This window comes from Phaethon aethereus, assembly GCF_964289735.1.
Source record: "Phaethon aethereus genome assembly, chromosome: 19".
Classification (NCBI taxonomy): domain Eukaryota; kingdom Metazoa; phylum Chordata; class Aves; order Phaethontiformes; family Phaethontidae; genus Phaethon; species Phaethon aethereus.
In genome coordinates, this window is record NC_138595.1 from 6267599 (window position 1) to 6291017 (window position 23419).

The 23419-nt window shown below is 40.0% G+C and overlaps 1 protein-coding gene across 2 annotated transcripts; it reads right to left on the bottom strand.

Moving 5' to 3' along the window:
- Positions 1 to 6835: 6835 nt before the first annotated feature.
- On the bottom strand, positions 6836 to 21630 carry CRK (CRK proto-oncogene, adaptor protein; the record flags this gene model as incomplete). Of its 2 annotated transcripts, none has more annotated exons than XM_082008782.1 (3): positions 6836 to 6973; positions 12834 to 13369; positions 21387 to 21630. In XM_082008782.1, the coding sequence occupies 3 exons, from the start codon at positions 21628 to 21630 to the stop codon at positions 6836 to 6838; spliced, it is 918 nt and encodes a 305-aa protein (XP_081864908.1). The 2 variants fall into 2 exon arrangements, with proteins under 2 accessions (XP_081864908.1, XP_081864907.1); XM_082008781.1 differs by lacking the exon at positions 6836 to 6973 and adding an exon at positions 9771 to 9974.
- Between the last annotated feature and the right edge of the window lie 1789 nt (positions 21631 to 23419).

Here is a 23419-nt window from a genome sequence, read left to right on the forward strand (position 1 = left end):
GCACCTCCTCCCCCTGCATCCGGGCACTTCCGCAAGTGCGCGCATGCGCCCTGAGGCCGCCCATGGCAACGGCGGCTCCTTGGCAACGGGCGGGTAGGCGGGGGCCGGAGCCGCGGCAGGCGGCAGCCCGGCGGTGGCGGGGACGGAGCCGCCCGCTCCCCCGCCCGGTTGTGATGGGGCCGCAACTGAGAGGGCGCCGTTGTTCTAGGGAGGCGGAGGGGTGAAGTGCGGGGCCGCCGATGGCGGGGTGGGGCCGGGCGGTGGGTCCCCGCCGGGTTGCGGGCCCTGCCTCGCGTGAGGGCGGGCCGCCAGCCGGGCCCCGCGCCGCGGGCTGGGGGTGCTCGGGGAGAATGGCATTTCCTTCGATGCATCTTTTTCTCTCGGAGAACGTGTTTCTGCTGCCCTCAAACGCTGACAGAGCTATTTGAATAGCTCTCTGTGTTTTTTACAAATCGCCGGGTATGCTCCAGGCATAATGGTGAATCTAGAAATGAGTAAAAGGCAGAAGGTCCGATTTAGCAGGTTTCTGCGATCTCTCCAGGGTGTTTACTCAAGCGAAGTATCACTTCCAATGCTATGGCTGATTGTAGGATATGATAATTTCACAGTGTTAAGAGGCTAGAAGAAATAGAACTTAAAATGTTTCACAAGTTCCTCACAGAGTACTTCTGAAAAAAATGGAGCATACACTTAAATTCAATTTCCAAAATCAGAATGGTTTGAGAAAACTAAAAGGGATTATTCCTGGCTGCCATAAATTTAATCTTCAAAGATTTGCTCAGGGTAGCTGTGAATGAAGTCTCATATCTCTTTTTTTTGTTTATTTGTTTTCCTCCCAGTGTCTCCTAGGATGAGTGGGCTAAAGATTCTCAGCCTTCCTGCAGTGTAGAAGTGCACAAAGGCCTCTCTAGTTTCTGATGCACAGCAGAGACTGAGCAGACCTTGGCACCTCTTGGACACAGTATCAGGTATCCTTCTATTTACTCTTTTGTATTGTGCCCACCAAAATGGAGTCCTGGTGTGTGACGGAGGGCACACATGTAAAGCACAATTTAAAGCACATTTTTAAAAAACAGTTTATTGTTTCCTGATTAGTTTTAACATACATCATTTCAGTTGGTGAACAAGAGCTTTAGGGTATGAAAATTAACATAACTTTATGGTTTTCTCACAAACAAATCTAAAAAAAATAACAGTATGATTTTTGTATCACTGTCTACCCAGAATATCAATGGTCTATTTCCATGGGACATTTTGGGCCCCAACTCTTTTTCAAATCTCAGCAAGCATTATCTAATTGGAATTCCATAAAAGAAAAAAACAGACATTAGCGTGTCTGGACCAAGGTGAAAATCAGGTGTCAAGTCCAGAAAAAGATTGCTATTTTCAGTTTAGTCAAAATACGATCAGAAAATGCTGATTTTGTTGAAATTAGGAATCATTATATACCTTTACCTCTGAATTGTTTGTAAATACACAGCAACATTACCAAGGCAGTTCTGGTAGGCACCCAAAAGATCCCAGCAGTATACAGAGTTACAATATATTTGTATAAATAGATTAAAACTCATTGTGAGGCTTGCCAGTCATCTCTGCACTTCATAAATCTTGACCATAAAAGTCTATTTTTCAGCAACAGAGGCTTAGTTTCATATGGGAGCTGTGCACAATAAATTATATTTGCATCAGTTTAGGAACTTCTCTGTGATCCTCATGTTCAGCAGGTACTCAAGTTGTAGAGAGCTCAACAATCTAAATAAACCAGGCCACTTTAAGCATACTTATTTGCTAGAAGTGAGGTGCATCCTTGATACGCTTTCTGAATTATAGAGTACTGTCTAAATACTTCAAATATTATTGAATGCACTTGTTACAGTTGGCATGCAAATATTTGGAAATTGGTCAGAGATTTGGCAAAGCACGAGGAATAAACAATCTAATGCAGGGAAATACAGTGTAATTTACTGATGCAATCCTTGTTTGTTGAGTTGATTCAACCACTACTGCAGCTGAAAACCGTTGTTGGAAGGAAGGGGAAAGGAAAGAAAGGGCAATAGGTTTCTGCATGAGCCCTGTGTTACATCAGCTCAGAGTTCTGCAAATACCAGTCTGAGGTTAAGTAGCAGGCAGGCATGGCTGTCAGGGCACCATGGAAAGGCGTACAGAACCTCTTCCTTTTGGCTGTAGCGAGCTCTTAAATTATCTCAGGTAATCTCATTAAAAGGCACTCTTGGATTGCAGCTTCTCTGCAGCCAAATTGTATGAACACTGAAGCAAAGCTGGGGGCAATACTTTTACCTATGAAAACTTAATTTTTTCCCATCTGAAGCTGATAGAATCATCTTTATTGTGTGGCGACGTAACAGGAAAACTTGGCTGGCATCTCAGTACGCTTACATGCAAAGTCACTCATTTAACAAGTAACATCCCACTTGGAGGCTCCACAAAACAGTGTTGACAAAGGAAGTTATCTGTAGCAGGCAGCCAGCTGAATATGTATCAACTAAAATATAAAGAGCCACCACTGTAATGGAGTGACTAAGAAAACAAATGTTGTCCTTGCCCTTACCAGCAAGGAAAATGATTACAGCAGTACTAACATTGTCAAGACCGGTCCTTGTATACTTTTAGAAACAACAGACAGTGAAGTAAGTAGTTTTAAGTAGTAAGTCTTAATTGGGAGTGTGCAACATGGCCTTTTCCTGCAACAAGAGCCTGTGGAACTAGGGAGCACCTCCAGGAGTACAAATGCTTTCAGGGATTTTGAATGCCTCAATGTTTTGGTCCATGATTAACTAGGGCACACTCCGCTGAGCTAAAGGAACACACTGGTGTGGAGCTAGAACCGTTCTTTGCTGTATACCCCAACTTAAACTGTTTGGCTTACAGATATAGTATTGCCATCAAGACTCTTGCCCTTGGGGGGCTGAGAGGCCACTGTCCTCTTGCAGTTTTTAAGGATTACAATGGCAAAAATAGGTCTAACACAGATTCAGGTTACAAATGTTCTCCCATGTGGGATATATGCATTCTGGTCCTCATTTTCTGTGCTTCATCCCTTGACAGTACACTGCACATCTTAGACTTTCATTGAAATAGTGCTCTCCCACTACCACACTTACAAAGAAGTCCTTCTGAACCTAATAGACTCCCATATGAGATATGTGCTGGTATTAATTTGTATTCTTAATGTAGGTTTTTACTGACAATTCTAAGAATGAATGCACAACTTTTATCTTTCCGAACAGACACACACCATCCAAAGAATCCCCAAACTATTTCCTGATACACCTGTGTAGGTAGAAGTGAGACTAATAGCTGCAAAGTCTCACCTTAACATTCCTCATGAGTCCTCTTTTGTATACTTTTTCCCCTACCCCCCTGACTCAAGCAACTAAATTGATTACAGAAAGTCACCTTGTTTTAAAAAAGCCATATTTTACTGATTGATAAGTTATTTTAGTTACCTTGGTTTGCCTTACTTCTGCAGGTGTTATATTTAATTGTTTTCATACGAGTACGGCCAATTAAAAATGGCCATACTCACAGCTATATTTTTAGGTTATTAAATGCAAGTATTCCAATGACAGCTGACTGAGAATGACACCAAGTCAAAGTTTTGGCTATACTTTTATTTACTTCACATACTATGAACATATACATTACATGCTACAAAAAAATAAAAAAAGACTTTAACTGTCAAGAAAGTGGATAGTGTTATAATACAATGGCACATGTTCATATTTTTCTTCAAACTGGTTTGGTTAAAATCCTTCCCCAAAACCATTAACAAAAATGAAGTGTTTTACTCTTAAAATGATTAGAAATTATTTGCATTATTAACAAATACAATTCAAACAGATTAACAAGATTTAACCAGGTCAAATATTAGTAAAAAGGCTGGGGTTTACCAAAATGAAATATATATTAAAAAACCATAGCAGCCAGTTGTACTTTTTAGTGTGATATAATGTGTAAATGCACCAGAAGAACACAGTGTAATTGAGCATTCTGCTTTCACGGTGTATTTCTAGAAATGATTATTCTAGTTCTAACACCTGCCTATGCACAAGAGACCAAAAACACAGCCAAGTAGAGACAAAAGATTGTGACCAACATTCTTAGCAATGATTTTTTTTTTTTCACGCATTGGGAAGAAGGGAGGGAACAAATATAAGAGGATAAACAAAGGCCACAAAAGGATTCAATCTACATGTTCATGAACATATGTTCTACCTATTTTCCTTTAAGAGCTTGATAAGTTGAAATGTCTATTTCATCCAAATGCAAACATACTCATTTCTATCACCTATGAAACAAAATCACGTTTCGGCTTAGAACTGAATAGTGGAAAACAGTTGCATTAATGTATCAGTTGACTAAGAAAAACTGCTTGACAAGAACTTGAGATTCTAGTGCAACAGCAGCTATTAAGACTCCTCTAGTTTCTTTTTTTTTCCTCTTTTAAAGTGTACAAATAATTGCAATTTATACAGTCTTAAAAGCACATCTATAAATTTTGCAGGGTATTTGCTAATTAATTCAATTTATGTCTTTCATAACAAAAAGACTAGATTTGCATAATAAAACTCATTTCAGAAAAATGTTCTTTTGGTATCTTAAAATAATTGCTCACTGGAAAGGTACACACATATGGGCTTTCATTAACTACAATTGGAAAAAATAATTTGGAACAAACTGTGTTACTCTAAAACACACAGTTCATTGTTTCTTTCGCAATACCTGAAGAAAAATATAAGCATATACGGGCAACTGATAAATTCAGTATTAAGTCTGTTATTTAGATTGCAGTTATTAAAAAAAAAGTCATAGTTAATATCAAGGTCAGAGGAAAAATACAAATTAGCCTTAAAGAAACCAATGTGTTGCAGAACCTAGAGTTAGTTTCTCATTTTTCCTCAAAGTACATTTTGTACTAAGCTAGAAGAGATCCCACAATCACCAGCGTATCACCCTAACCAGAACAGCAATCCAAGCTAGAACAGTACTGCAATTCCTTTGTTACCGTTCTTCTTACACCACTGTCACAACTGCCAGTTTTCTAATAATCTTCAGTAGTGCTTATGAGATTGGTGATGGAAAAGTATGATTAATGTACATTGGCGTCAGTCTACACAATTAATGAGTGCCCATTACCTGAACATTAGTCAGACTTGCTGATGTATTAGTTTTGAAGTAAAACAAGTAGTACTTAAATATAACAGAAATATTATAATTTCCAGCATGTTACGCAGTTCTGAGGTAAAGTGTTACCAATATTCTGTTGTACGGGTCGGTGCCTTGCAGCAATAGCTTTTGCAGTGGGAACTAGTCCTTGCAGCATTTACAACCAATCAGCCATTCTAGTCAAATGGTTTGTATCAACCAAAATAACATTTTCAGTTTGGTACTATTTAGAAAAACTGTTCTGTATGGATTACACTGTAGTCAAAGTTACAAAATTTGTTTGCTTAAGTTTGGTCACTAGAGTGCTGTGCTTGGAAAACAATCCAGGGTACAGGCAAGGGATAGTTACTTCAGTGTTTAATTTCAGTTTACAAAACTTACTGAATCCATTCTGATTTATGCTAGAGAAAACCAGATAATTAGAAGAACAGACTAAAAAAAAAAAATAATCAAGCAGTGCATAATACCACTTATTCAATGCACTGATTTGCATTATGAGCTATGAAGCCATAGTTACTCTATTATGCCTTTTGAGAATCAATCCAGAAGCACACAAGTATTTTCCATTAGTTTATTAAAAATAAAATCCTCATGAATTCACTATCAAATATTTTACAGATGGGAATTAAACCAGAAGAGTCCCCAGAGTAACTTTAAAATAAAAGTAATATTTGGTTTGTCAGTTCACCATGTTTGACACTGATTTGTACTGTAAGACTATTGTACAACAGGAGTATTGAAGAATTCTAGAAAAATTAAACTGGCCCTATATAATTTAATTTTATTGGAAAGCAGTGTCAATATTTTAGTATAATTAGTGAATCAAACACTGCTTTAAAGCTATGCATTAAAGTGCTATGCACATATTTTTCAGCACTGATATGGATGTTTGCACTTCCATAAGCCTTGTATTTGTGGATAAAAAGATATATTGGTGTGTTAATAGACATCTTAATTTAAAATCAGCTGCTATGTTTGAAGCATCAACAGTACTGAAGAAATCAATCTAGTGTCCACAAACTTCTAGAATTCCGAAGTTGATCTGATCTGTCATTTACCATTAAAATGGTAAGCATCTGTAAATCATAAGACTGTCCCCAATGGGCTCTGCATAAATCTGTACTATGCATAGTTAGCTGACCATGCAAAGTACTATATAGCCTTCCTAGGACAGAGAATTCAAGATGGAAAAAAAAATATGGAGAAAGCTCCAGGGTAAATTTGTGAAATTTCTACCTATATATTGAATTGTCTAAGGTTGACGTTCATTGCCTGAGGAAGAAGCAACATAAGCAATAGGACCGGAGAGAGCTATAAATGTTATCATAACATCTACGGTACTGCTTTCTCCAACTGCTGCTGCTGGCAAGGTCCAGTCTGCTGTGCACATGGACATAAGCAGGCATTACAACCTATAATCATGTACTAGTTCTGCCACTTGACACACAAGTTATCTACTGTCGTACCCTGAATTACATGACCCTTGATTAAGGAATGGTGGTGTTCAGTCCCAGGGGTTTGCAGGTTATCAGAATGCTTATACAAGCAATACCGCTTTCAACATCTGTCGGAACATAGTCTTGATGGCATCTGCAATAAAAACAAGTTGAGATTGTTCCCATCTGTAAGTGCAACTGTTGAGCCACACTCAGCTGAAGTCCTCCTCAGGATTCTGTTGATCCAGCAGGCGGACATGCGTGAATGGAAAATGACCACGTCTGCCATTACACTCTCCTTCCCACTGACCGCTCACGTTAATCTTTGTGACCTTTACCAGCTCACCGACCTGCAGGATAAGAAATAAGATGATGTTACAACTCACAAAAACACATAGGATGAGCTGCTACCCCTCCCCTTTGGTGGCAATCACCCAAGCGTACCAGATACACTTCTATAAAAAGTAGTTTTAGTCTTGACCATTTTTGACATACCAGCCTACCACCTGACATTATTCACTCTTGAAGAAAAGTACAGAGAGAAAGAAGCATACCTAGATTAGGTGAGAACTACCTAAATTGAAGAGCCTGCAATCCAACACCAATCTTTCAGAGCACTCGTGGGGCTTGATATCAGCCACTACCACAATAAATGCATCTCACTGAATTGACAGAGGCTTGCGCTCTGCTTGCACTCCATCAACAACCTCATTAAAGGAGGGAAGGCTTGCAGGCGTACAAAGCGAACACTAATCTGCAAACTAAACAGCTCCTTAATTTTGAAATTCCACTGAGTGCTTTTCAGGTAGTATTGAAAAACTTCCAGATAAGTGGGAAGTTTTGTATCTATCCACAGATACAAAACATTGGGAGAATATGTGGGGAAACAGGTGGTGTAAAGCTGCTCTGTTCTTACTCTGAGCATCCACTTTCACAACTAGCCACTACCCAGAGGCAAGGCCAGCTGATCTTTCAGTCTCGTCCACCATGGGTTTCTTGCATAAATAAATTCCATGGGTAAAGACAATCAATGCCTTCTCCCTCCTACACCCGAATTGTTTGGCTAGAAAAATAAAAGAATGGTTACTATGGACCAATGAAACAATATGCTGTAGTTTAAAAGTGTCCAGTTCTAATATACTACACTAAATAAAAGCACAGTAATATATCTCATATTCTAATCTCCAACCTAATATATATTCACCATAACCAATTCTAAAGGTATTGTCTCCCTTTGACAAAGGTGGAAAACTGCACAGCAGTCACTTTCCCAAGGCTGTGCAGTCATGTAGTTCAAGTCGGGGCCAGGCCACAAGTCTAGGCCTAGTTAGTCCCCAACTCTGTTGAATCTTCAAGGGTACTTCAATTAAGTAGCAGTTATATAACGTAAGAAAGCACAATTTACACTGTAAAGACAGTCATTGGAGAGTTAATAAATGCAACATTGAAAAGCTGTCTACCTGTTTCTACCCCTCTGTATAGAGTTTTATCAATAATCCTATTTACAAGTAACATACAATAGTTTTCAGAATTCCTCCTGCATCACAGATGGAGAATGCTTTTGGGACAGATATACTCTATTTTCTTTCACTAACACTGTAAATAAACTCTCAAGGAATGGCCACAAGCCTTACTGCATTTCACCCAGAAATTCACTGAATATACAATTACTAGTTTACGCAAATGCTTATCACTATGTTCCAAATTTATCCACAACAGAATCTCATTATTCTCATTCTCCAAGCAGTGAATGAAGAACAAGGAAAACAATTCAAGATGTTACCAATCTCCATTAACTTTACAGGTTTTAATAATTTGCAGTATTTTGCCAGAGCAGCTTTAAACAGTTCATAAATTCAAACCACTACATGGACATTTAATTAAGCTTCCCATACCTCTGATGATTACTTATCTGGTAATGAGAGGCACACTTGGGACTCTTGCTGTAGCTTTATTTTTTTCCTCTGTACTCATTAGTATAGACGTTATAATGAATCATATTTTGAAGAAAATCCTCTTATGTATCTGCCACAGGCAAAAAGGAAGCCTTCCTCGACTACTGAATGCTAGTTTTAGCTCTTTAGGAATTTAATCATGCAGTATGTATAATTCTTCTACCACTAATAATCACTGGGGGGTTGTACCAATAAAAATACTCTGTTGACCAAAACAATACATCAGCCATAATTTAACAAGGATAAGATTAAATGTGACAATACTAGAAGCAGAAAATCTTATTTCCTATCACAACCATTACAAGAACACTATCCTAGATAACTTCAAATTGCTTCAGACCTGGATATAATCTATGTATTGGCGTTCAACAGAAAATTATATAACCTCCAACCCACTAGGAAAGAAAAAGCACAAGTTGCACTTAAGCTTGCTATCTCAAAGAAATTTTTCTTGGACTGCTGGCCTCTGTGCTCTTACTGAATATCACCCACTACTTTATGTTCATACAGAGTTTATCCTGGATACCTTATGACAAACTCACCTGCAAAAGGTGGGTTCAACAGTGTAATGACAGAGAGTTAAAATATGGGATGCTTGTGACTCTCTCTCACTCCCAGAAGCATACTGTAGCTGTTTATTTGGTTTTCAGGGGTCTCTCAGGGTCATTGCAGCAAAGGGATATCCATTTATGAATCCTCGTTACTATAAGAAGCTACGCTTGAAATTTGCATTTCAGTAATTGTTAAAAGAGGAAAGACCTCTGAGCTTAAACATTCCTTTTTTACCATTACAGTAATTTCATTTAGGGACGACTCTCTTTCTGATACAATCTTTCACTCACATTTCATTTATATGTATCTTCTCATTTAATTTTTTTATATCTATCTATATTTACACCTATCAAAACAGGACTGACTTTAAGTAAGCATGGGTCATTTCACAAATGCTAGCTTAATAAAATGGCTCCATTAGTTCCTTAATAACTTACAGATCTTCCTAGATCTGCTTTGAAACTCTGCATATTAATCTATAGTTCAAATACACTCCTGAAGACAATACAGAGAACCTTTCAAAAAAATTACTCATTATTACAAGTGCTGGAATTTTAAAACATTTAGACTAGAAGTGGACGTTCTCTCTGAATTGTCCTCACTTTTACCATTAACTTATGGTATCATTAGTCTATTGTGCATCATCCCACCAAGTACAGCACCTCAAGAACAACACTGTACCCTGCTATAAAGCCAGATTTGTCTCAGTCTTCATCAGAAGTTTTAAAACTAAATATATCCCATATGCTTCAAAGCAAAATTGAAGGTTCATGTGAAGACTTCTGTATGCTGTGGTTTTATTCCAAGTACTCCTCTTTGGTAAGGTCAAAATGGCAGAGTTCTGCTACTGTTACAAAGAAAAAAAACATTGATCGATCTCAGAGTCATTCACCACATAGATTTCTTCCCTTTTTCTCCTCTCTTAATTAATATAAACTGATAACTCCTTGAATAAGGAGTTAAAAGCAAAATAAAAGTTATCTTCTCCTGATGAATCTTTTTTCCATAATACAGCACAGCCTTTATTAGAACATCATTTTCTCCAATTCTCCTTCCTTGAGCTCTTCAAAACCATGTTAGTTTTAGAATAATACAACAGTGCAGATATTCTGTTTGCAGTGTGGACCAAGTATGTTTGAAGTTAAGAATCTATTTTCCTAAGAGAAACAGTGGGATCGACCCCACCCATTAATACTGCCAGATTTACGGATAAGAGTTCTCATTTGGAAAGAATCCCACTTTCTATATTTATAGTTATTAAGAGGTCTGGGCAAAAATGGACTGATAAGATTTACATAATGCTTTCTACTAAGTTATCTAAGAAAGAGATCTCTAAATAAACAGTAGGAACACCATGAAGTGAAAGGGAATGTGAAAAAAAGGAGACAACAAGAAACAGTACTTTGATAGACAGGATGAAAAAAAACTTGGAGAAAATGAAGTGCATATTGCTATTTTTTCCTGTACAGACACTGGAAACAACTCAGTAGCACTGTGATTTGAACTGATAAAAGTTGCAAAGCAGCAAGGAAGGCCTACTAGAAGCAGTGACAAATGGCTTACATTTTAAAACTAAAATTTCCCATATTACATACAGAATGAAGAACCACCACTATTACTGCATTTCTTAAATGTAGAGCTATGGCAATACAGGAATACATCATTCTAACCAAGAGGTTCAACATGTCCACTAGTAAGTACTGAAATAAGTTTACAAGGCCTATAAAGGCCATTGTTCTAATACAAAGGTAGAAAAATGCTATAAATCTTACTTACATCTTTACACAGATGGGCAGAGCCTACACGCTTCTGAATTCCCCCCTCCCAAACACTTCAGCTATCTAGCCTGGTATCATGAGTAAGACACTGGTGGTGCAAGCTAGCTCAGAACAGAGAGATACGTCCTCCATGAAACTACACTCTAAAGCACAGCATACTTGACAGATCATGTGAGTTTTACTGAAGAGGACTGAACTAACATATCAGGCATGGCAATTGAGCTGTCCTTTAGCATGCAAATGATTTTGCTTTCACTCAAATTGCTTATGATGGCCTGGATTATCAGTATTTTCTCACTCTATTTCACTCCACGCTACCAAACTGAGTTGGGCAGTGTTGTGGGGTTCTACTTTAAGTGAAATAAAACATAAAGAGTTAAGCTTAAGAGAACACTAGTAGCACACTAATAAATAAAAGCTTAAAAACAAAATCCAGAAGGAAACCCAAAAGGATTTGATAAATATGCCACAACATAATATCCAGCAGCTCTAAGAAAAATCTAACATCTGGTAATTGCAACAGTCCACATGACATTCAGGACTATTTTCAAGCTCCAGGTGTTGGCTGGGTGGAGAGTGAGAAAAAGAGGGAAAGAGACAGCATTTTAGGCTGTATGAAAGTCTGAAGGTTAAAATCTTCACGTTTCTCCAAAATCTGGTGAGTTGGCATAAATTTCTACATATGCTTCTCCACCCAAAAATTTACATTCTGTATCCTAGCTCTCTTTTGATTTGGAAGTATAACAGAAGGTATAGTAACTCAGAGTATTGCTTCCCTAGAAAAATTTTTACCTACAAGGGGGAAAAATTTCATGTCTCCCAGGTTGTACATCAATTATCAGATCTGCTGCATTTGCCAATTCTGTACTAAAGACACATACCTATAGTTGCCACATCACTGAAGTGCCTTTTGTGCCATGCATGATTAAACAAAGAATTTGAGAATGAAGAGGAGATGCTCTGACTCAGCACAGAAACTGTTTTTTCCCCCAAGTACTTAAAATGTTATATAAACAGGAAGTCAATTAGGTATCAGGAAATTCCAGAGCCTTTAGCTCAAAGAAAGCCTAGATTAAAGGATACAATTTACATATCATCCTAAAGCAAAGGTCTTCCACTGAGAATACCTTAGTCTCAATTTCCTCAAATGTAACTTGGGGGATAACTATCTGATGTGTAGAGATAGAGCAGTCTAGTCTCCTTTTTAAGAGGAAAGAAAAATCAAAAAGGGCATGGACCAGTACTTGATCATATCAGGAAGCGAATCAACCTTAGGGAAACTCACTGCTTTATTACAAATCATACTCCATCAATCACTGCTTTACATGAGACCTCCCTAATGAATTGTAATGTATGTTCCTGCTTCACAAACTAAAAACCAAAGTAATCTGCTTGAGGTCAAGATGTTACAATAAAACCCTATGTGTGATCATCGTCATCATCTCAGTCTGTAATTTTAAAGTGGCTATCAGTGTTTCCACTGATTGCTTTTAAACTGCTGACAGATTGGGGAAATAAAAAAAGCAAACAACCCAGCACACCTTTTAAAGATTGGGGTGAGGGAAGCAACAGTGAACACAGGTTCAGACACACAACTTATGAACTGCTCCCTCTCCCTCCCCCCTACCATGAAGACTTCAGAAGTGAAAACATGAATGAGGAAACACTTATGTTAGTGATGTTTGACAAAAGACATGACATTGGTTCAGTAACCTAAACATGCTATAATAATCAAACTCTATTCTACAAGTGACTCTAGTCACTTACTCATTAAGAAAAAAAGCTTTTATCCATAACTTGTTAATCATGATGTAAAACCAGTATTACAATGCTTTTCCCTTTCTTATTCCTACAAAACTAGAATGTGATTGAAAGGGAAATCCCTTGAACAGATCTCTTCTTTCTAAATTTTGCCCATTATGTACCTCCAAAGCCAAGGCTGTCTTGTCGTAGGCATTAGGGACTCGCTTCTGGATAACCCGGGCATAAATAGGGCCATTCTGAAGGTTAGGGAGCGGAGTGCTGATGCTGGGCTGGGCATAGGGCCCTGGCTCCGGCCCACCCAGTGGTTGTGGGTGGGAACTATCCTGGTTACCTCCAATCAGAGTAGATACTGAAGCAGAGGAAGGTCTATACTTCTCGACGTAAGGAACAGGTATCATTCCCCTCTTTCCTTCGCTGTCTTCAGCATTCCACCATTGCTCTTCAGGTTTATCCCGGATTCTCAGTATGTCTCCTTTCTTAAATGGAAGATCTTCTTCATCATTTCCATTAAAGTCAAAGAGAGCTCGAACATATTCAGCTTCCTCCTGCCTGAGGATAACACCACTATTCTGCCTGGATCGAGAAACTGGTTCTATCAAGGTTGTAGTGTCCAAATAGTGTATTTTGTAGAATTCCAGTAAAGATGGCAAAGAATCAAACTCTTGGTCACCTATTCGAAATCTGGTGGGATTCAACCCTGAAAGAAGAATGCAATATGTCAAAGAGAGCATACAACAGTTAAAATTGTAAATTAAACATTTGAGAAGATGAATACATTTACAGATAAGTAATACGATATTGAATTTGGTCATCTTTAGATCAACATTCATCATATTCAGCTCTTCTGTGTATTTCAAAGACAGCACTATCATGATCATGAGGATAGAGTTTTATTTGTAAAGATTCTGTCACAGGAGGAATAAAGAAATTGTTTGGCACTGCAGACTTCTCCAGTTAGGATAAAAATACTTTCCTTCCTTGTATGTGATATGGACCCAAAAGACAAAAAATATTCAGTACATCCGAGTTGCTCAGGAGCCTATACAATTTTCAGTAACAGACAATTCCCTTTTTCCTGTTTTATACTCTAAATCTAGGAAGCAAATGAAATTTTGGTACAAAAAATCTCCTCAAGTTGTGCCAGAGGAGGTTTAGACTAGATACTAGGAAAAATTTCGTTACTGAGAGAGTGGTCAAACATTGGAACAGGCTGCCCAGGGAGGTGGTGGGGTCACCATTACTAGAAGTATTCAAAAACCATGTAGACATGGCACTTCAGGACATAGTTTAGTGGGCATGGTGGTGTTGGGTTGATGATCTTAAAGGTCTTTTCCAACCTTAATGATTCTGTGATTTCAAGGAATTGATTTACTTTTTTTTAAAACTCTCTTTTGCAGTTCAAAGTTATTTCAAAAGGACAACACTGCAATAATTGTTATTTACCTGTTGTATCTTGGGTTAAAGGCACAGATACTACAGAAAACTGCTTAGCAGAGCAGCAAACAATTTATGTGAATGAGCAAATGAAGTTATTTTTCATCTTGATAAAAGGTACCATTAGAGAAAATTATGTGTATTTTATGCAATGCAAAGCAACAACATATCTTTTTGTAATGGGAATAATTCAATCGTTTCATCTCAAGTCTTGTAGTTTCTTTGCCACATTTGTTAGATGGAGCCTAAGCTATAAATCTGAACCTCAAACACATTTAAAATACTGATGATGTTCATATTCAAGTCATTAGAAGTATCAAAGTGCAGATATCCATTTCAGTTTTCAATCTGTCTGCTGCACTTTTTTTCCGTTTTATGTTCTTCAGCCTCAGCTGGGGAAAAACATACACATGATGTTCTATTTCCACCATACACTGTGTAATCAGTTATGGGAAGAATTGTGGAAGGCTGGGGGAGGGTAGTGGAGAGGAAAAGATTTATGCTTTAATGAGTAACTCTTTTAGCAAGAGAGAGATGCTTACTTTGCAAGTCTGTTTCTCTGCAGGGAATATCTAACAGTTCCAAGACTTAGCTTTCGAGTACAAAGCTAGCAGAATTCTTCAAGCTGTCACTGACCCAAAACCCCCTTCAAAGTAGCACTGTCAGCATGGAAAGCTAACATTACAAGAAGTTCTTTCAAGAGAGCAAAAATGGGTTCTAATAGAGAAAAGGGCAGATTCAATAAGATCAACATAGACGAACACCCGATAAATAAGTTTTGAAGTATCCTGAAGGAACATAAACATTAGTGAAGCTGGTTACAGGAGATCAAAGCAGCAGAACTAAGTCATTGGAAAATGCACACTTGCACACATTAACAGCCCTGAAAGAGTTTCAGAAGAAATGAGCACAAATGCAATGAGCCAAAAACCAAAAGCAATACCCTCAAAAAATTACAAAAAAACAAAACACAAACTGGTATCACCAAGAGATAAGGAAGCTAATGTAAATATTAGTAAGAAATATGAATGCAGCATGGAAAGAGAAGTAACATACCACTTTATTCTCCCAAAGCATAATGCTGAAAAAATGCAAAACCCTCTCAATTTTTGTGGATGAGATGTAACTTGCAGCACTAGACTTAGCAAAAACTCTGGCATTTCATCTTAGTGGAAGTTCTTAGCTCCATGGTCTCACAGGAGATGACTTCAGGCTGGACAGGCAGCATCTCTACACCACTTCAAAACAGCTTAAGTTCACTACATAAGCATATAATATGATCTGTGAATGCTGCACTTCCGCTAGCATTGGAAGTGGGAAACCATGCTTTGTAACAGGTGGTATAGACATCAAGTTTCAGACTAACCTGGTGACAGAAATGCAAGCATATATCTGCTACAATTTTAGATGTGAACCTTTAAGGCTTACGTAGACACTGATGTCAAAAGAAAAAGTCACAGAAACTTTAAGAGGACCAGGGCAGCAAAGATCTTTGAAGTGATATGGAGAAGACTGAATCTCAAGTAAATTCACAGACATGGAATTTACTGCATGTGATAGAAATCTAGAGCCTGGAACACTAATTTACCTCTGTAAAACCTGCTACAAACTGACTCAGACAGGAGGCCGAGATCTCTGTCTCCAGCAAAGTGTACGCAGAAAAACCTTCAAACACAGGAAATGACCAGTCCCAACAGCACCATTCGTCAGTCTAGTCAGCACCAACATCATCACTAGGATGAACAAGGCTTTTTGGGGTGTCTTTTTTCCTTTTCTTTTTGACCAGGTTCACCCTCTTGAATTAATGCATAACAGCCTGAAATAGCTGCCAAATGTACCCAAATAAAACCTAAGTCATACTCTAAGAGGAAAGTCCACTGGAACCTTACGTATGGGGATGGAGTGACTGAAACCAGTGTATTCTATCCTGGAAAAATCATATTCTAAAAGACATTTTGCACAATTGAAGAAGAGCAAGAGAACAAAGACCCTCCAAATACATTCTAGGAGCAGAAAGAGCAATGCAATCCTTGAAGGGACAAACAGATAAGCAGCAGAAAGGAGAGACATTATCTTCACAAAGAGAACACTCCCAGAATACCACATGCACTTCTGATGTTTTTGTTTAAAAAAAAAAAAAACACGCACCTAAGGCAGCTACAAAAATCTGAGGTCTGAAAAACCTCTTTGCAACAAAATATTTACAAGCTTAATCCAAATGAATTACCAAAGAATATAAAGGCAGCAACCTGGCTGCCATCTGGAGAACATAGATAGAAGACTTCTAAATTCAGCTAAAATAGGCATAAAAAGGACAAAATAGTTGAAAGTCACAGCTGCAAAAACACAGGTTGGAAATAAAATACAACTACACCTTACCAAGCAAGTGGTAAACTCTCCATCAGTTTAAGTCTTTTGTGTACGCTCTTATTCAGCTACATGGTAATGAGCTGAATGATGCTCACTTATGTATCAGGGAGATAATTCTATTCGTTATGGGCTTCGAAGTTTTGTCATTCCCTGGTATAATGAAATTCAAAGATTAACACATTTCAGGCTCAGAGAATTTCTTCAGCTTCTTGTTTGAACTGCAACACTCCTCATACCTGTAAGCCAATGGAAAAATTAAGGCAAGATCTACCACAGGAAAATGTTACAGGAACAAGGCAAGTGTGTTTTGGTGAAGTAGAGCTGTTTTCCTTCATGATTCTGTGACAGTTTTCTTGAAGGCACAAGTTTGAGCAGCACATTGTCCGCATCTTCTGAGGGATCTCAGGAAGAGGAGAAGACATGTAAAGGTAAATCTAGCTACTAGAGGAACTCTAGTCACTTCCTATTAAAGTTGTACAACCAGAGTACTAGAAATTATCTTCCCCTCTCCCCAGCTCTGCACAGCAGAAAGAAGAACAGCTGTTCAGCTTGCACCTCTATCAGCAGCACTACTCAGTTCTGTAAGGATGACTCCTTTCAGTGAGAAGCAAAGGGATAAGTATCATCTTTCTTATTTATTCCATCCTAGCTCCATCTTGATTCCATCCATTTCAGCACCTCAGAATGGCTAGTGAAACTTCTGCTCTCAGGAAGGTGAGGAAAGAGTTAAAATCCAAAGTGTCCCAGAATCAAAGAAAGTTTCAAATCCGGACCCTGTCAGTTCTCAGTTTATGATGCACATTCCCTCCTGACAAAACACTTGCACACTGTGTTGGCTTCATGTCAGTCTGGAAGAGATTGCTTATATATGTTTTAAATATTGTACAGATACTGGGGAAGCAGAGGTATAAAACACCTAATATTCTACTTCATGAGAGGGTGGGCAGGGGGCGTAACCACAAGGCAACTCCGCACTTTCTCAGATGTCTCAGGGGTTTTACATTTCTCTCTTCGCTCCAGTTGTGTTAGTGCCACTAGGCAGTTTTCCCTTTATTCCTAAGCATTGGTAAGCTTTCCTTTTCAGGGTAGGGAAAACCTCACAGAAATACAGGTTTTCATTTGTATTTCTAGATCTAGTCTGTAAGGGTGCTCCCCTCCTTCCCCCAACTTAGAAAGCACGTTTTGGGCAAGAAAAGCTGTTCTTATCATACAGGGTACTGAGACACAAGGCTCTCCTTTCAAAGTAAGACATCACAGTGATGTAAGCCAGCTTCCTCCTGGAGCATATGGGAATTCTGCTATGAAGGCATCACATTCCAGCCTGTGTGTTTCCTCCACCCCCACAGGGACACCTTTTTTACTTGTTCTTAAGTACCTCACAACTCATGGCCAAGCAAAAAACTAAGCACCCACGAATGCTCTACAAAAACAGTAAAACCCCATTCACTGGCTCCTGAGAAGAGCTCTAAGCACACCAGGAGAATAGTCTTATATAAGTTACATATTGTCATTTCTGTAGATAATCAGAGGATGAGAGAAAAGTAGATGTCTAATGCATACACCTTCCAAGCTTCCAACAGTTTGCATTTTAAGACCTTAATATAAAAAAAGGGACACACCACAGAAGAACCCCAAGTGTCAAAGTAAAATCATACTGCTCACATACGTCTAAAGCCATTTCATATAGAGCTGAGTATGGATAGCATTATGTAAAGATTATACGATTCCAGGAAGTATAGTCTGATTTTTTTAAAATCACAGTGGAAGTGATTTAGAAGCGTAAGTTAAGCAGCGTAGTCTTAAAATGCCTATGTAGTGAAAACACCACCTTCTGCACTATATTTGCCATACTTTCCTACTTTAGAGACAAATTTTACAACACTATAAGGTTTCTGCCTTTATTACGCTGTACTTTCAATAGAAAGTATATCTTTCTTTAGATATTTTCAGCATTTTGTTTTAGTGCATATCATACATTTTTACCGCAGACTCCTACGTCAAATTGCAAACGTGATTTATTTAAATATCTTCTCTATTGTCCATTACTGGACATGCTAATGCCTGCATGGAGTAGTTTGTCTTGTCTGGGATTTCTTTAGCCTGTGACTGCGATATTTCATCACAAATTATACCCTAATTCTGATTCAGTTGTTAATCTTCATGTCCACTAGAAACAGTGGTTTTCTTTCCCATAATTCAGTGATTTATCCTATTTTCTTTTAATGGCCTTGAAACATTTCAGAAAGATGTTTCTATTTTGAGAAGTTCCGTTTAATTTTTTTCCTTATGCTGAAAAATCACCTACAAGAAGTTACAAACTGCAGCATATCAGGCAAAAGTTGAATTTAACAACAAGTTAGCAAATGTTATACTTTAGAAACAGAAGAAAGTATCAAATTTTTGTGACACTATGGCTTTTTATATTAGGGAAGCCAAAGCTCCTCATCTTATTCATTATGTATTGAAGCTAGGCTCCCAGCAAAGGTAAAGCAGTCATGAATTGCACACACACTTACTGAGACTAATAAAAATCAACCTAAGAACTTGATCTGGCATATTCAGATTTCCCAGTGAGAAGTGTTCATTTGCCAAACATTCAATTGCTAAAAAAACTATATCACACAATTAACATAGTAAAGTTGTTCCTCCTAATGTTTTAGCTTGACCACAACAAATAAGCATGACAATTTGCAAACATTTACCTCATTTTACTGCATTAGTTTCCCTATCCAAACATGAAATCAACTTCAAAATCTTCTACCAATCTCCCTCCCATTGCAGAACATCCCCCCACTTACTTTTTTCTGAAAGAAAAACTTAATTACACTTGAAGCGTAATTTAATACGCACACCCCCACACCTTCTTTGATTTGAGTGTAAAAAGACAGCACTATCAGCATGGAGGCATGATTTATTTAAAACTACTAAAATCTCAGCATAGGAGTATCTGTGGTGCAGGAATGATGCATCACTTATCCTCATAACATACAGAAGAAAAAAAAAAGAGACCAACCAAAACATAATTATAATTTTCAACAGATATTAAGCCTGCTGTGCCAACAGCCTACACAGCTACAATAGCAGCTACTCTTCTAAAACACTTAAACATTTAAAACAGAAGTGATTTACCTAAGGGGCATTTAGCGATTTTAAAAAAGAATACCAAAACTGCAGAATGTTTTAACACTCATAACATCAGCCAGCCCACAGAATGCCAAAAAACGTTACTGATCTTAAGAATGTAACACAGTAAAAAAGTTAGGATGGCTATGTACTAAAGTGATACCACAATAACATGAAAAACAGTGTTTTTCCAGAGATGAAAACAACTGCCCAGAAGTGACAGGCACACATACTCCAGTGTTTTTCACCACTATTGTCTTTAAAATCCTATTAGGCTGGATTCCACAACAAACCATCCTGGTAACTTGTTCTGCTCCACGGAACACCAGTCATGTATTTCAACAACTCACGCACCAAGCCTCCACATACCTATGGCAGTAAATCTCTGTCTTCACAGACATGAAACAATGGCAGATCCACCACATCCTTGTGACAAACCATTTTACTACCCACGGCAGTAGTGACTTCCACTTTACTTCCAGCTGAATCCAGCCACCTTTAACTTCTACCTTGTAGAACTTTTTGTGAAATGAGTGCACTCTGCAGCTGTAGTAGGTTCCTGGGATAAACACCATGACTTCAGGCTTTCCCAAAGTTGCCAATTTGAAATGTTCCCCTGAGCAAGGGAAATTACTGTATAACAGTGCAAACTTACTGGCAACAGTTTTGGTGTTTTTTTTTTTTTTAATTTACAGTCTGTGCAGAGGCTGAAAAATCCTTCCCATAACAAGTATTGTTGCATCTTCCCAATATAGGACTCTTATTCCAACCATAAATCTACATCAGAAAGTGACTGTCTCTGTAGCAATTCATGCACTGTTTACTTTCTGCCAAGTAAATTCACCAAATCTCTTGTTACATAGGTTTACTACACTTCAAAATTATGTAGTGGTTCCTTTCCAAGATGCTAGCAATACGCCCACAGCATTTTGTGAGCATTAATATCCAAACTTGAGTAGTTCTGCTACCAACTTCACTAATGCTCCCAGTAGGGATATTGCTGCCTTTGTATTACATGTTCTTACACATCTAAGGATGCTGCATTGCTGGGGGCTCTTGTTCATTTAGTTACGCTTGTACTAGCAGAAATGCTGCTTCTCATGGTACAGCTTTCCCTCTGACACAATTAGTATCTTCTGTTCTATAAGCATTACACTTAAGCATATTGTTTTCATTTCAAATGTTAGGTTGATGAGAAATAATATCAGATCTTCCCTTCCAACACACAGGGGGGAAAAACTGAACTTCACAACTGATTTAAAGGAACAGTTGCCTTTACATTCCTGAAGAGTTCTCACCACTTACACTATCCACATAATACCTTGACTCATGACTCCAAACTTAAGTCTCACAGTCTGCTTTCTAACGCAAAACTATCTTGTCAGAATTCAGACTTTTAGATGACGCTTCCATAAAACCGTCCCCCGGCTGAGACGACATGCAAAATCTATTAACTATAGTTAACTGGTTTATGAAAACAAAAGAACGTGCGAGCACTACAGCTGTAGGATCTTTCAGGCTGCAATAACCGCTTAACTCCAGTATATGTTTAAACATGATATTAGGTCGTTAGAAAGCAGGTGCAGACAGACGGCTAAGCTCGGTCAGTAACCCCAGCCGCAAAACGCGACTTAATTCCACTACAAAAAGCTTCACGACTTGAAACACCGCCCGGGAGGAGAGCGGAGACGCCCATGGGGAGGCGCAGACCGGGACTCGGCTGCCCCAGCTGCCCTCCCTGGGGCGGCAGGGGCTGGGGGGCACCACTAGCCCGGGGGGTCACTCACCCGGGGCCCCAGGGCCCTCGCCGCCGGCCCGCCGGCCTCCCGCCGGCCCCAGGCTGTTGACGATGTAATGCGAGACGCGGGAGCTCTCGGACACCGAGAGCACGAAGTCGCCGGGGATGGTGCCCGAGTCGCGCACCAGGAAGGTCCCATGGCGCTGCCCCTGCAGCAGCGACACTGCCTCGGCCCGGCTCAGCCGCCCCCAGTACCAGCTCGCCCGGTCCTCGGAGTCGAACTGCCCGGCCATGGGGGCCGCCCGCCCGCAGGCTGCACTCGCTGCCCCTCCACCGCGGGCCGCCGCCGCCCGCGGTGCCCCACTCCGCGCCCAGCCCTGCCACCCAAAATGGCGGCCCCTGCCCTGACCTCACCTACCGGATGTGACCGCACGCGGGAGACGCGGAGAAGGCGTGGCGTCATCTCCCCGCGCGGTCCGAAGAAGGAGGGGTGAGGGGGCGGGGGGGTGGTTGGCGCCCTGCGCATGCGCTGTAAGGGGGTGAGCGGGTGCGCGGGCAGAGCGGGCTGGAGGGGCAGGCGGGAAGGCGGCGCTGAGGGGAGTGGCAGAGCCGTGGGGTGTCTTCGTTCGCTGTGTAGGTAGCCGGTGAGGCCTGCCCGCGACGGGGCTGGTCCGCTCCGGGTACCTGAGCGCAAGAGCGGCCGCCTCCAGGGTCGGTCTCTCCTCACGCCCCGCCGCTGTTCTCCCATCGGCTTCTCTGTCACGGGCTGGCGGGAGGAGGGTTCGGGGTGCGAGTGCAGCCCGGCCCTTGCCCCAGGAGGGCGGCTAGGGCTTGTCCTTGCAGTTGGTACATCCCGTTAGGAGAGTTGCACGGTATCCTCCTGAGTGCCCCAACTCCCTATGGCTTCCTAACTTCTGCAGCTCGCTGTGGTAGCTTGTGTGCAGCCAGGCTTCTGTGCACGTTAAGGGCGCAGCTCGCTGTGCTTTTTCCTCCAGAGCTGTACCAGCAGTTCCTGCCCTCATCTTCCCTGCCAGCTGCACATTCGCACCCCACGGTTGTGCCGGCACAGCTGTTTTCATGGGACTGCATGCTGAATTGGGCCAATGAGCTATTCTGGGTTAAAAATAGCCCTGCAAAAACAAAAAGTTTATTTTTAGACAGGGCAGTTCACTGAGTGTGTTACTGTAGGCGCCTGCAAACAGGGAAGAGCCTAAGTTTCACTGGTGCACCAAGGAATGTGTGTGTGTGCGCACATGCACAAATCAAGAATGCTATCTGTAAGAATGGAGCAGTATTTGCCACTTTTAGACTGTTCTCCAAGATTTTTTAAATTCCAGAGTAATGTCTATAAATGTGTGTTGAATTCTGTTCCAGCTCTGCTCAATTCTGTGAGCTTTTTCCAGAAAGGAATGTGCTTTTTCAACTGTGGTCTCCATGTGGCAGCACTTGCATAAACATAGAGCACAGCTGTCCTTAACTGTGAGGGTGCTGTGTTCCTGCCGGCCTGACAGCATCTCTGCTTTCTTGTAGGGTGCTTTGGAGCCCTGTAGTTGTCTCATGGATGGGACTTTGGCATTGTGTCAGGTAACTAAGGTTGTATTAACCTTCATAATATCCCAGTGAGAAAATATTCTGTGTTACAGGTGGGAGTATATGGTTCACCAAATGAATAAGAAAACACCAGGTGCTTGATTTCAGCTTATCCAATGGTTTAACAAATGAACATCCTTCCTCTGCTGATCCTGTTCGCTCTCCAGATGGACTGTAGGTAGGAGCCAGTCGTAATCTATTTGGAAGCTAGAGTCCCCGTTCCCCTGGTGACGTGTGGTGTTTGCTAGCCAGTTGCAGAAATGGCACACTTCCATGCCCAGGTTTTTCACAGGTTTGAAAAGCTGCAGATCCTTGTTGAGAGCCCGGGACATTAGGAGAGTTAAATCACAGCAGCAAGAAAAGATGTCCATTCTGTTCAGTCGTTCACAGACTTCAAACAAACAAATTGGGACTTTCTTACAATGGCAAAATTCACCATTTTTCTGACTCCTGTCAGACCACTGTAAGAAAGTCTCCTTTTGACTGAGGGCC